The sequence below is a fragment of the Gekko japonicus genome, unplaced genomic scaffold (genome assembly GCF_001447785.1).
Source record: "Gekko japonicus isolate JY-2015 unplaced genomic scaffold, Gekko_japonicus_V1.1 scaffold2398, whole genome shotgun sequence".
Classification (NCBI taxonomy): Eukaryota; Metazoa; Chordata; class Lepidosauria; order Squamata; family Gekkonidae; genus Gekko; species Gekko japonicus.
Genome location: NW_015172619.1, coordinates 108,516 through 120,043, shown reverse-complemented (window position 1 = coordinate 120,043; position 11,528 = coordinate 108,516). Strand labels below are relative to the sequence as shown.

The following is an 11,528-nucleotide window of genomic DNA, read 5'->3' as shown; positions in this document are numbered from 1 at the left end:
CAGATCTCCCCACCCCCCCCCCCCGATAGCTAGCAATCCAAAACAGTCCAGTGGCACCTTTAAGACCAAGTTTTATTCAGGTACAAGCTCTCTCTCCTCTCCAGTGGAGCCTGAGCGGTGGGTGTTGCCTTCTGACACACTTCCGGTGATGTCAGGGGGTGTGGCATATGCAAATAAGTTATGCTAATGAGCTCCTGCACCTCTTTTTCTATGAAATGACCCCTGCCAAGATGCATCTGCATCTCATTAATGACAGTTTAACCACCTCCTCTGTTCCCCAGTGTGTGGTGGTGGAAAGTGCCATCAAGTCACAGTTGACTTACGGTGACTCCATAGGGTTTTCAAGGCGAGAGGCATTCAGAGGTGGTTTGCCATTGCCTCCCTCTGCTTCACAACCCTGGTATTCCTTGTTGGTCTCCCATCGAAATACTGGCCAAGGCTGACCCTGCTTAGCTTTTGAGATCTCATGAGACCGGGTTAGCCTGGGCCACCAGCCACAAAATCCTACCAGATCACATGTGCAAAGTTATTTGGCATTGTCTGCCAAGACCTAGGATAGGGCTAGGATAGCAGAAGGGAGATGTGTACCAGCGTGCTGTGGGTGGACACTAAGGAAGACATGTGCCCAGGCTGGGAGGGATTAGTAATCCTACCATTTTGCTAACTCACGCAAATGGACAGCCAAAGGGGACACTGACCACAGTGCAAAGCTCTGATCGCATCTGAGAACTTCACTTTTCAGCTTATTGTTTTTTTAATGATTTTATTATATGGTCTTTATTTTGTGGTGTGTCTTAAAGCAGCATACATGCTGTCTAAATAAATAAATTGTATTTAATCCGCTTTCAATACACCAACACCTCTTCGCTTCCTTGCCCCGTGCTAGCAAATACCCTTCAAGTGCATTCATATCCTCCAGATTTTCAGACAAAAAACTTCATTAGGACCGCTAAGGGTTACAGTTCTGGGATAACTCCAGGTCACTTATCATTGGCCTCCAGACCACAGAGATCAAAATGGAAGTCCTGGAGTGACATCACTTCCCCCCTGAGCTACCTGCTCTCCAAAACTCCGCTCTCCCTAGGCACAGCCCTCAAATCTCCAGGAATTTCCCAAGCTGGAGCTGGCAACCCTACCAATGGGACCTCTCTAAGCACCTCAAGACAGACAGATGAGGGTTTACATTCAAGGAGAGGGGATGTGCAGGAGTACTTTGTTTTCGAGGAAAAGACCAATATCAAAACCAGAATGCTGGATTTGCTGCAGTAGGCCTGGTTCGCTTTAGGAGAGAAAATGCCACTGGAGAGATCATCATCATGTCAGTGCCAATCACCTGTTATTTGGCGGACGAGTGGGCAAACCTGAAATTGTTCTCCCAGATGATTGTAGAAGACAACCCTGATCCTCCTGGGTCTGAACTGAATACAGCACACATAGCACCCCAGCGGGGCAAAAAACAGCTTCAGAAAATGGAGTGGGGGGGGGGGCTGAAGCCCCTCCTCCACTACACTGTGGCTTTGATCTAAACTGGGCCCCTGCTGCCCTTCAGAATTGAAAAGTAGTGGAGTTCCCCAGCGCCGCCACAGTACTTCCGCCATATCGCTATGTTACCCTCACAATGTTTAGTAAAGGTAAAGGTTTCCTCTGCTCAAAAGCCAGTCGAATCTGACGCTAGGGATGCGGTGCTCATCTCCATTTCCGAGCCGAAGAGCCAGCGCTGTCCAAAGACATTTCTGTGGTCATGTGGCCGGCATGACTAGACGCCGAGGCGCACGGAATGCTGTTACCTTCCCACCAAAGCGGTACCTATTTATCTACTTGCAATTTCTTGCTTTCAAACTGCTAGGTTGGCAGGAGCTGGGACCATAGACGGGAGCTCACTCCATCAGGCAGCACTCAGGTCTCAAACTGCTGAACTACAGACCTTCCCGTCTGCAGTTCAGCATCTTAACCACTTGAGCCACCACATCACAATATTTACCGCCCCCTTAAAACTCAAACATGAAGGCTGTAAATAGAAAGCCCCTCCATCAGCTCCCCCCTCCTCAGTTCCTTATGACCCTTCCCCACCCCTCTGCAGATCTCCTTACTGAGGACATTCTACAGAATGCACAGCTTTAGAACCTAACTGCATGTTATGTTTTCCCTGGATCCTTCGATCAAAGGTGTATTTAGCGCTCTGTGCTAGGTTTGCCAGGTCCTACCCATCTGCCAGCGGGTTGATCGACCGTTCTTCCTGGGAGTGTCTGCGCACACAACACAATGACATCACCCAGAAGTGACATCACTGCACTGCCAATGTTGCTCTAACGACACTCTAATTTTGGGGCAAAACTCTATGGTTTGTGCCTGATTTTACCATAGAGTTTTGCCCAAAAACTAGAGTGTCGCCGTACGATGTCGTCTCCACGATGATGTCACTTCCGGATGATGTCATCACACCACATTTTGAGGCATTGGGTTCCCCCCCACTGGCCAGCGGTGGGGCAGAGCCCACAAATGTGGGGGAACCCCAACCCGGACCAGAGTTCTGGCAACCCTATATCTGTGCTGGGAATCCCAGGCACACATAGGCCCAGTGTGGATTGGGATCACAGTGCGTGAGGAGAGGGGGGCTTAAGAATTCCCCTTCATGCTCTTTTTCCCAATCTGAAACTGCCCTGGTGATGCTATTTATTTATCTAAAACATTTCTATGCCACCTTCCCTTCCAACTAAGGTCCCCAGGGCAGCGAACATCGAAACACTAAAACAACATATAAAGTATATATAAAATAATTTAATAAATATACACACACACCACCACCACCAAAACCAGGGAGGAGGGCCAATCAGTGTTATTAGGGGAGTGCCAAACAAAAGAAGAATATTCACCCACTGGCAGAAGACAAGAAGAGAGAGAGAGACAGAGACAGAGAGAGATCTCCCTGGAGAGGGAGTTCCACAGTTTCAGTGCCATGACAGAGGAGGCCCTTTCTCAGGTTGATACCCATCTAGCCTCAGGTGGCAGGGGCACCCTCACTGGAGAAATAAGTGTATCCTATCAGGGCACATGGAACCCCCCCCCCCAAAGAGGGAAGTAGCAGCCACTTCAGGGACATTCCAGGTTGGAAAAATGATATTGTGGGGAGGGAAGGATGAAGCCCTGTCTACCTGCACACCATGGTCCCAATCCAAACTGGGCCCACTTAATGCCTGGTATTAAATTCCCAGCACAGAACTCACAATACATCTTTGACTGTGCAGATCAGGGAGGACCCGGAGAAAAACATAATGTCTCTTTAGGCTATTGGTTCAATAAAATTCCACAGAACGCACATTTTAATGCCCGTGAAGTGAGCTATCTGCTCCTTCAAGGACACAGTCCATATCGAACGAGGGCTCATAAAGCTCTCCATAAAGCTTCGCTGTATTGATCTGCGTCTTTTTGTTTTAAGTGTATCCTATCAGGGCACATGGAACCCCCCCCCCCAAAGAGGGAAGTAGCAGCCATTTCAGGGACATTCCAGGTTGGAAAAATGATATTGTGGGGAGGGAAGGATGAAGCCCTGTCTACCTGCACACCATGGTCCCAATCCAAACTGGGCCCACTTATGCCTGGTATTAAATTCCCAGCATAGAACTCACAATACATCTTTGACTGTGCAGATCAGGGAGGACCCGGAGAAAAACATAATGTCTCTTTAGGCTATTGGTTCAATAAAATTCCACAGAACGCACATTTTAATGCCCGTGAAGTGAGCTATCTGCTCCTTCAAGGACACAGTCCATATCGAACGAGGGCTCATAAAGCTCTCCATAAAGCTTCGCTGTATTGATCTGCGTCTTTTTGTTTTAAATGGAATGCTTGATGCCTTTTGCTTTATGTGCCTCATTCCTAATTGCTCTCATATTAAGGATCTTGCTCTAACTTCCAGGAACAGAGTGGTATGATGCACCAGTTCCGGGAATGGTATTAGCATCACCCATCCTATATAGGGGTAGTGACCAAAACAACAGGCTAGAAGCAGCATGTGGCCCATCCCTCTTAGACCCCAAACACCTTGCTCTGCCCAAGTCCTGCAATGCCAGAAAGACTGTCTGGCAAGAGATGTCACCACAGGCTAGAAGTCTGTCACGATTTTATGTACCATGTACATACCATCATGTCACAACCAACTTATGGTGACCCTAGTAAGGGGCTTTTCAAGGCAAGTGAGGAGCAGAGGTGGTTTGCCATGGCCTTCCTCCGCAGAGCCTTCATTGGTGATCTCCCATCCAAGTACCGACCCTGCTTAGCTTCCGCGATCCGCCAAGATTAGGCCATACCATGCGGCCTTCCCTTCCCCTATGATGCTTTTAGGGGCTCTCAGTCTGACTGGGTGTGGTCTCCATCTAGCGGAAGGGTAAGAGGAAAAGGATCTAAGCAAATATGACATTAAAATGGTTCCAGGGAAAGTGAGGTTTGATTCAAGAATGGGGCAGCTAGCAAGCATGGAGCGCATGGGTCATGCTGGTACAGTGTTTCATGCCAGGCTGGACTTGGATGGGTGGAGAAGTCCTGGCAGTGGGCACAGCAAAGAGGACGACATCATGAACCAACATTCAAAGCTGCTGCAAGACACAGAGACAGTGCAAAATGGGGGAGGGGGAAGAAGCTCCCCACCCGCAGAGGAACAAGTGTAAAGAGGGAGGGGGTAGGGCTGAACTCACCAGCTACCTGACCCCGGCCCACGCCGCTCCTGCCCCCCAACCCCACCCCCGGTCCCTGAAGTTCTTCACTCTGCTTGTCTGACAATCTGACTCTTTTCCCTCCACTAACCTGTTTGTGAACTTTTGTAAGCTGTTCCAGGTTGTTCTCAAGAAAGGAAATCTTCTGTTTCTGGGAATGAGCCCCCCCGCTATCCTCGGGTTCCAACTCCGCGCTCTGGAAAGGAAGTACAGAAACTTTTATGTCCGGAAAGGAGACGCCAAGGAGTGAAGGCATGTACCCAGGAGGCTGCGGGCTCACAGCAAGGGCCTAACTTCTATCGGTGAGCAATGAAACCGTTGAGTGTCTTCCTTGATTCGGGCTACCCAAACCTAACAAGGAGGCTTCTGCTTGGTTAAGACATAACATGAAACCCTGGTTTGTTTTCAATATGCTCAGTTAGGAGGAATCACGGCTTTTTTGGGATGGTACTCACCAGTACTGAGAAAGGGCTCTCCCAAGTCCTGAGGGGGGAATTGATGAAAGTCGATGCAATCTTAGATATGAATATCAGGACTTTTTTTTTTACAAAAAAAGCACTGGGAGGGACCTATATGAATCAGGGCCGCATGATGGTGGAAGGGGAGAGAGAATTCCCGCCCCCAACACACACCTCTACATAGTTTCCCTAGTTGATTTGGGGAAGGGGGCAATATGGATCATAGCTGTGGCACGGTGGAAGAACAGGTACCTCCCCCTGCCATGCATCATTTCCCCAAAATGAGGACCCAGGGGCATTAGATTGGGGGGGGGGGAGTCTCCCTCTTTTTGACTGTCTTGTTTTCTGTTGTGTCCGCTGACCGCCACCAGAGGTCAGCGAACACTCCAGAGCTTGGATCTGGAGTAACAATGGGGACTAGGCTCCTGGTCTCTCCACTGGGGGACCAATGGGACCGTGGCGGGAGATTTAAACCCACCAACGGGACCTAGGGGTGTGTCCCCAGGTATGTATATAGTTGGCCAGCCGGCCCTTTGTCTTTGTCTTTTGTTGTGTACCAGTAAACCATGCTGAGCACTACATCGGTCTCAGTGGTTTCTCCATGCGTTTAAAACACTACACTTCATTTCCACAACCAAGTGGAAAGACAGAAGTTATGATTCGGAAAGCAGTGCGGGAACCACAGCTCCAATCCAAATCAGAACGCTTGTGGCTATTTTTAAAGTCAGACTAGTATCCATTAACGGATCTCCAATGTAACATGTAGCTTGGCCCTTATAAGAAACAAGAGTTGTGGACTAGAAAGCCACCCAAGGTCAAACCTTTCCACTATTGTAGATTTACTAGGGGGATAGACCATCAATCCTGAAGCTCAGCGTCTCTCACCCTCATCAGCAACACAGGGATAATTCTCTTGACCTAACGTTGCTGTTATAAGGGTTACAGAGATAATACAAGTGACATGGTTTGACTATTCTGAAGTGCTATTCAGAGGCTAATTACTGTCACTGCAAATTGGGAGCCTATGAGGATTTGTGGGTCAGGGACAATTTGGAAATCCAACTCCACCCTGCAAAACCTCCCCTGCCAGGATTCTATAAACTCTCGGGGTCTTGAGCAGGCTAATTTCCCAACCCCTCTTCCCCCCCCCCCATGATCTGACTCTTAGCTGTTCTTAACATTCCATCTTCTGCTGGAGCATATTTAGTCCTCAACAGACCAGAGTCCACTACCGTATTTGCTAGTGGCCTGGTTTTGCAGCTTTTGTCATTCACACCGGGGAGGGGGCGGGGGCAGGGGCTGGGGAGCAGTCAGTTTACAATTAGATCCAGTAGTTATTATTGGGGGCTCAGGAATTTAGAGAAGCACCTACTTTCTTAACTCGAGTCGTGACGTCTTGAACGAACAGCTTGCGAAGGTTGTGGAGGGTCTGGAGTTCACGGGCCTGGAGGGAGCGCAAAAAGAAAGGCCCGGATGAGACAAGATCACTGTGACCTTTAGCCTCTCCTCTGTCAAGGGCATCTTAGATACTTACCACAGTCTCCTCCAGCCCTTTGAGGTCCTGCTTGGACTGCTCATGCCGCTCGTACAGAAATCTGAGAAGCAGAAAGGTGAGAGTGGTCAAGACTGGGAGAAGGGGTGAATATGTCCAGGGCCAACATTCATGTTATGTTTGATATGTGTCAGGAAGACCCGGGGGCCTGATCCAAGAGAGAGAGATTCGGGACAGACAAAATAAAGTATTTCTTCACACACTGCATAATTTGTTGGCAGGGCTGCCAGGTCTTACCTTCATCCTGGTGGGGGGGCTCCAGGCCAGCTCTGGGAATCTTCTGGTGTGCGCACCATGATGACATCACCTGGAAGTGACATCATCACGCCGGGCACATTGTTTGGGGGACACTCCAGTATTCAGGTAAAACCTCTATGGTCACCATTGGGTAACTCTGTGGTTACCCGAATGCTAGAGAGTCCCCCGAACAACGTGCCCCATGTGATGATGTCACTTCCGGGTGACATCATCGCACCTGGCACGTCAGGCTCACCGGGACTCTTCCGGGGCAGGGCTCCCCTGCTAGCCAGCTGGCCGGCAGTGGATTCGGGCCCCAGAACCCCTGCCCCCATTGGGGATTGGCAACCCTGTCTGTTGGATTCGTTGCCACAGGACGCTGTCACGAGCACCAACTTATAAGACTTTAGAAGAGGAGTGGACACATACTAATCATGATGGATGGATATCTACTTCCTCCAGTACCAGAGGTGGTATGCCTCTTTAAATCAGTTGCTGGAGAGCACAGGAAGGATACTGCTATTGCAGTTTTGTCTTCCTGTTTGTGAACTTCCTAGAGGAACTGGTTGGCCAAGAGGTTTGGGAAATACCTGTGAGAAATTGGGGGTGGACCCCAAGAAGAGAGGAGTTTGGGGAGGGGTGGGACCTCAATGTAGTAGTATATTGCTATGGAATCTGCCTTCCAGGGCAGCCATTTTCCCCAGGGGGATTGATCTGCGTCACCTGGAGACCACTTAATTCCAGGCGGTTTCCAGGTCCCACCTGGAGGCTGGCAACCCTTTTGGCCACTTTGTGAACAGAATGCTGGACTTGATGGGCCTTTGGTCTGGTCCAGCATGGCTCCTATGTACTTAATTCGTAGTCAAACATTAGAGCAGAACAGGAGTTTGGGGAGGGGTGGGACCTCAATGCAGTAATATATTGCTATGGAATCTGCCTTCCAGAGCGGCCATTTTCCCAGGGGGATTGATCTGCGTCACCTGGAAACCAATTAATTCCAGGCGGTCTCCAGGTCCCACCTGGAGGCTGGCAACCCTGTTGGCCACTGTGTGAACTGAATGCTGGACTTGATGGGCCTTTGGTCTGATCCAGCATGGCTCCTATGTTCTTAATTCGTAGTCAAACATTAGAGCAATACTAACCTTTAAAAACCTCTTAAAATGTCTTCATTGTCCCTCACAGCTCTGAAAGCTGAGAAGGAGAAGCAGGAGCTTTGTGTTTCCAGCCTGAGCTGTTTTCACCAGTGGAAATGTCCTCCATGGAGGGCTATTTGTCCTTTCCTCTGCTGTTCTTTCCCAGGGTATGTGGAGCCAGAGGAAGGGGAAACAGCCCCTCCCCTCCGCACAAAGCCATTTCCACTGGTAAAAATAGCATGTGAAAGAAGTATGAATCTCCTCCTTCCCTCTCACAGTGTTTGGAGCAGTGCAGAGTGATGAAAAGGTTAGTCCCCCTTTAATGTTTGACTATGAGTCAAGGCCAGGCAGGGACAGTTTGGTGTAGTGGTTAGGAGCGTGGGACTCTAATCTGGGAGAACCGGGTGTGATTCCCCACTCCTGCACATGCAGCTGCTGGTGTGACCCTGGGTCAGTTACAAGTTCTTTCAGAGCTGTTCTCTCACGAGCAGTTCTCTCAGAGCTCTCTCAGCCCGGCCTACCTCACAGGGTGTCTGTTGTGGGAGGGAAAGGGATTGTAAACCACGCTGAGACTCCTTCGGGTAGTGAAGGGTGGGGTATAAATCCAATCTCCTTCTCCATCTCTGTCATGACACATGTCAAATGTAGCATGTATTATGGCCTCAGTCACACTTTATTTGAAATAGCTAAGAATTGCAACTTCTTTGAGGTTAGGCCCGTTGTGGGGTATCTATTAAACTTTTCTCCACCCTGACGGAAGTTCTAAGGAACTCAGGGCTCCATACGCAAGGATATCCCTTGACAATTTTTTATCCTCACAACGATCCTGTGAGGCAGGCTAAGCCAGGGAGAGATTGGAACCCAGGCTTGCCACCAAGTATACACTCCACAGGGAGTTGCAGCCAAGTCGGGATCTATGATGAGTGTTGTTGTATAAACACACACATTTCCAATCATGTGGGTGTCTCATTCACATACCACCCTTTTCAGGTGTGTGCTTAAAAATAAATCTGAAAGTCTACAACTTTGCAAAACAATCCTCAGACAGTGGCATTGGCGAGCTACATGCAGAAGCCCATTCCCAGATGTGACTCCCGCCTCTTGTGATTTTCCCCAGAGCACCACCCGGCTAAAAGCGGGGCTGGGGAAGGAAAGGGAAGGAAAGGGGGTCTCTCACGTCAGCTCCTGCAGCTTCTGGGACTTCTCCAGCTCCTCGCTCTTGAGCTTCTCATAGTCGGCCCGAAGCTTCTCCAGCTCCAGCTCTAACTTCTGGTTCAAGCTGCGCAGGGATAGAATACGGAGAGACAGAGATGCTAACATAGAGATGGAAAACATGCCAACTGCCCGCCAGCCTTCCTCACCAGCTTTAGACCTGAGTGTAAGATTGACACGGGAAGCAAACATCAGTGTTCAAGACAGGACAACCAAAAAGCCATGCCCCCACGGCGCTTGAGAGATCTCTCCCCCGCATCCAGGGATATCGGCCTGGGTCCTAAGCGTTGCTTCCGTCTGCACCCCGCCCCCCCTTTGTCCCTCGCAGAGGAGGCCCTCTGTTGCGAAGCTTCCCGGCTCACTGAAAATCATTGATCTCGCATAATCAAAACCTTCTGTGCTCCGTAACAGAGGACTGCCCCTGCATTGCAAAAAAAAAGAAAGACGAAGCCAGGCTCAGGATGCAAACCAATGTCTCTAGGAAGCTGTCCGACACATACTCAGCACTCCCGGGACTACCAGCGGCCAGTTGTGAACACAGGCTCCTTTCCGGCAGTGTTTTAAACTGGATTAGCCATTCTGGTTTCCTCTAGGAAACTATGGGGAATGGAGGGGGGGGGTTGTTTTTGTGGACCCCAGCACCCTCGAGAGATCCCCAATCTCCAGGACAGTGAAATTAGTTTATGTTTGCAGTATACGTATGTCCTGACCTGTGGGAGAGGAGAAGGAAAGGAAGGGAAGGGAAGGGAAATGGAAAAGCGTTGCATTCGCAGCACAGAAATCACACAGGCCATAGAACGTGCAAAGACATGCCACACAAGGCCTGATCAGTCGAAGACAAAGGATCACCTCCAGGAGTGGCTGGGCCCCTTTGACTTACCAGGAATGTTCCCTGTGGGTTGCTGCCCCCGGGGGTGCCACTGGTGAACTAGAGCAGTGACAATGGGCATCAGCTCACACACCGTCCCCTTCCACACCGCCACCAACCGGGTTCCCGCGGAGAAGCCGTAGCTTCGACTTGGCAGCACAGGTGGAGTGATGTGCAAGGTGATGTGTCTGAGCTGAGCGTTCCCAGTGGCTTTGGGAGCACCCGGGGATGCTCCTGGGCTGCATCAGCTTGCCAGTCTGCTTGTCTCCCACATAATACAACAGTCGTTGAGCCACAGGGGCTCGTCGTTTGCCCAGGAGTAGCTCTGGCTTCACTTCTAGCCTCACCGTTGCTTCCTGGTTCTCACTCCAACTTAGCAGCATGACTGGAGTTGGCCTCTCCTTCTCACGTAAGCCCTGGCTCTCCAGCCTCGCCTCAAAGCTCATCTGCAATGGCGTCGTGCCCACGGGTCAAGGAAACCACTGCCAGTAAAGCCCAGCCTCCCAAATACCCAACATGCAAGACACGGGCCTGCCCGGGTGGTGAGTCTCATCCCACGCATGGAAGTGACTTGGCCCGCCCTCTGGATGACTCACTCCTTCAGCTCATCAATGATTTTCTGCTTCTGGTTGATCTCGTCTCGCAGCCGCGCCAGCTGCTTGTGGTGGGCCTCGCGGTGACTCTCCAGTTGTACTTCCAGGGCCTTCTGCTGGGACAAGGATGAACATAAGGACGTAAGTGAAGCCATGTTGGATCAGGCCAACGGCCCATCCAATCCAACACTCTGTGTCACACAGTGGCCAAAACCCAGGTGGCATCAGGAGGTCCACCAGTGGGGCGAGAGCTCCAGAAGCCCTCCCACTGCTGCCCCCCAAGCACCAAGAATCCAGAGCATCACTGCCCCAGGATGAAGCAGAGTACATGGTTTGCATGCAGAAGGTCCACCAGCATCTTTGCCTAAGAAAGGATTTCAATTGTTTGGCTGGGGAAGGCCTTGGTCTGAGACCCTGGAGAGCCACTACCAGTTGGAGTAGGCACTCCTGGGCCACGTGGACCAACAGTCTGTCCTGAGGCAGCTTCCTATATTCATATATCACATGGATCCTCTCCACCTGCTGCACCTAAGTTCCCTTCAAGAGCTCTACATATTTATCTCCCCAACACCACCGTTTTGTTGGTTCTCCTCCCAGGGCTCCATGATATTACCCCTAGGAGAGGGGTTCTCATCCCTGCTGAGCTTGTGGGCAGTTCTGGGAGCCTGAGAAAGGGCAGTGGGTTGGCTGCCATGGAAGGTGATAGTGTCATACAATGGTTGCCATGGCGGTGAGGAACTACAACACGCTGGGAGGGTTCCGAGCC

General features: G+C 50.5%; 1 protein-coding gene across 1 annotated transcript in view; it reads right to left on the bottom strand.

Moving 5' to 3' along the window:
* The window catches only part of KIF5A (kinesin family member 5A), a 91,089-nt gene that overhangs the window by 14,334 nt on the left and 65,227 nt on the right, over positions 1-11,528 (bottom strand). The window contains exons 18-22 of the mRNA XM_015421660.1: positions 10,766-10,878; positions 9,267-9,368; positions 6,702-6,762; positions 6,540-6,611; positions 4,801-4,905 (exon numbers count right to left, since the gene is read on the bottom strand). Coding sequence (XP_015277146.1) covers positions 4,801-4,905; positions 6,540-6,611; positions 6,702-6,762; positions 9,267-9,368; positions 10,766-10,878 — 453 coding nt within the window. The remainder of the gene's footprint in view (positions 1-4,800; positions 4,906-6,539; positions 6,612-6,701; positions 6,763-9,266; positions 9,369-10,765; positions 10,879-11,528) is intronic.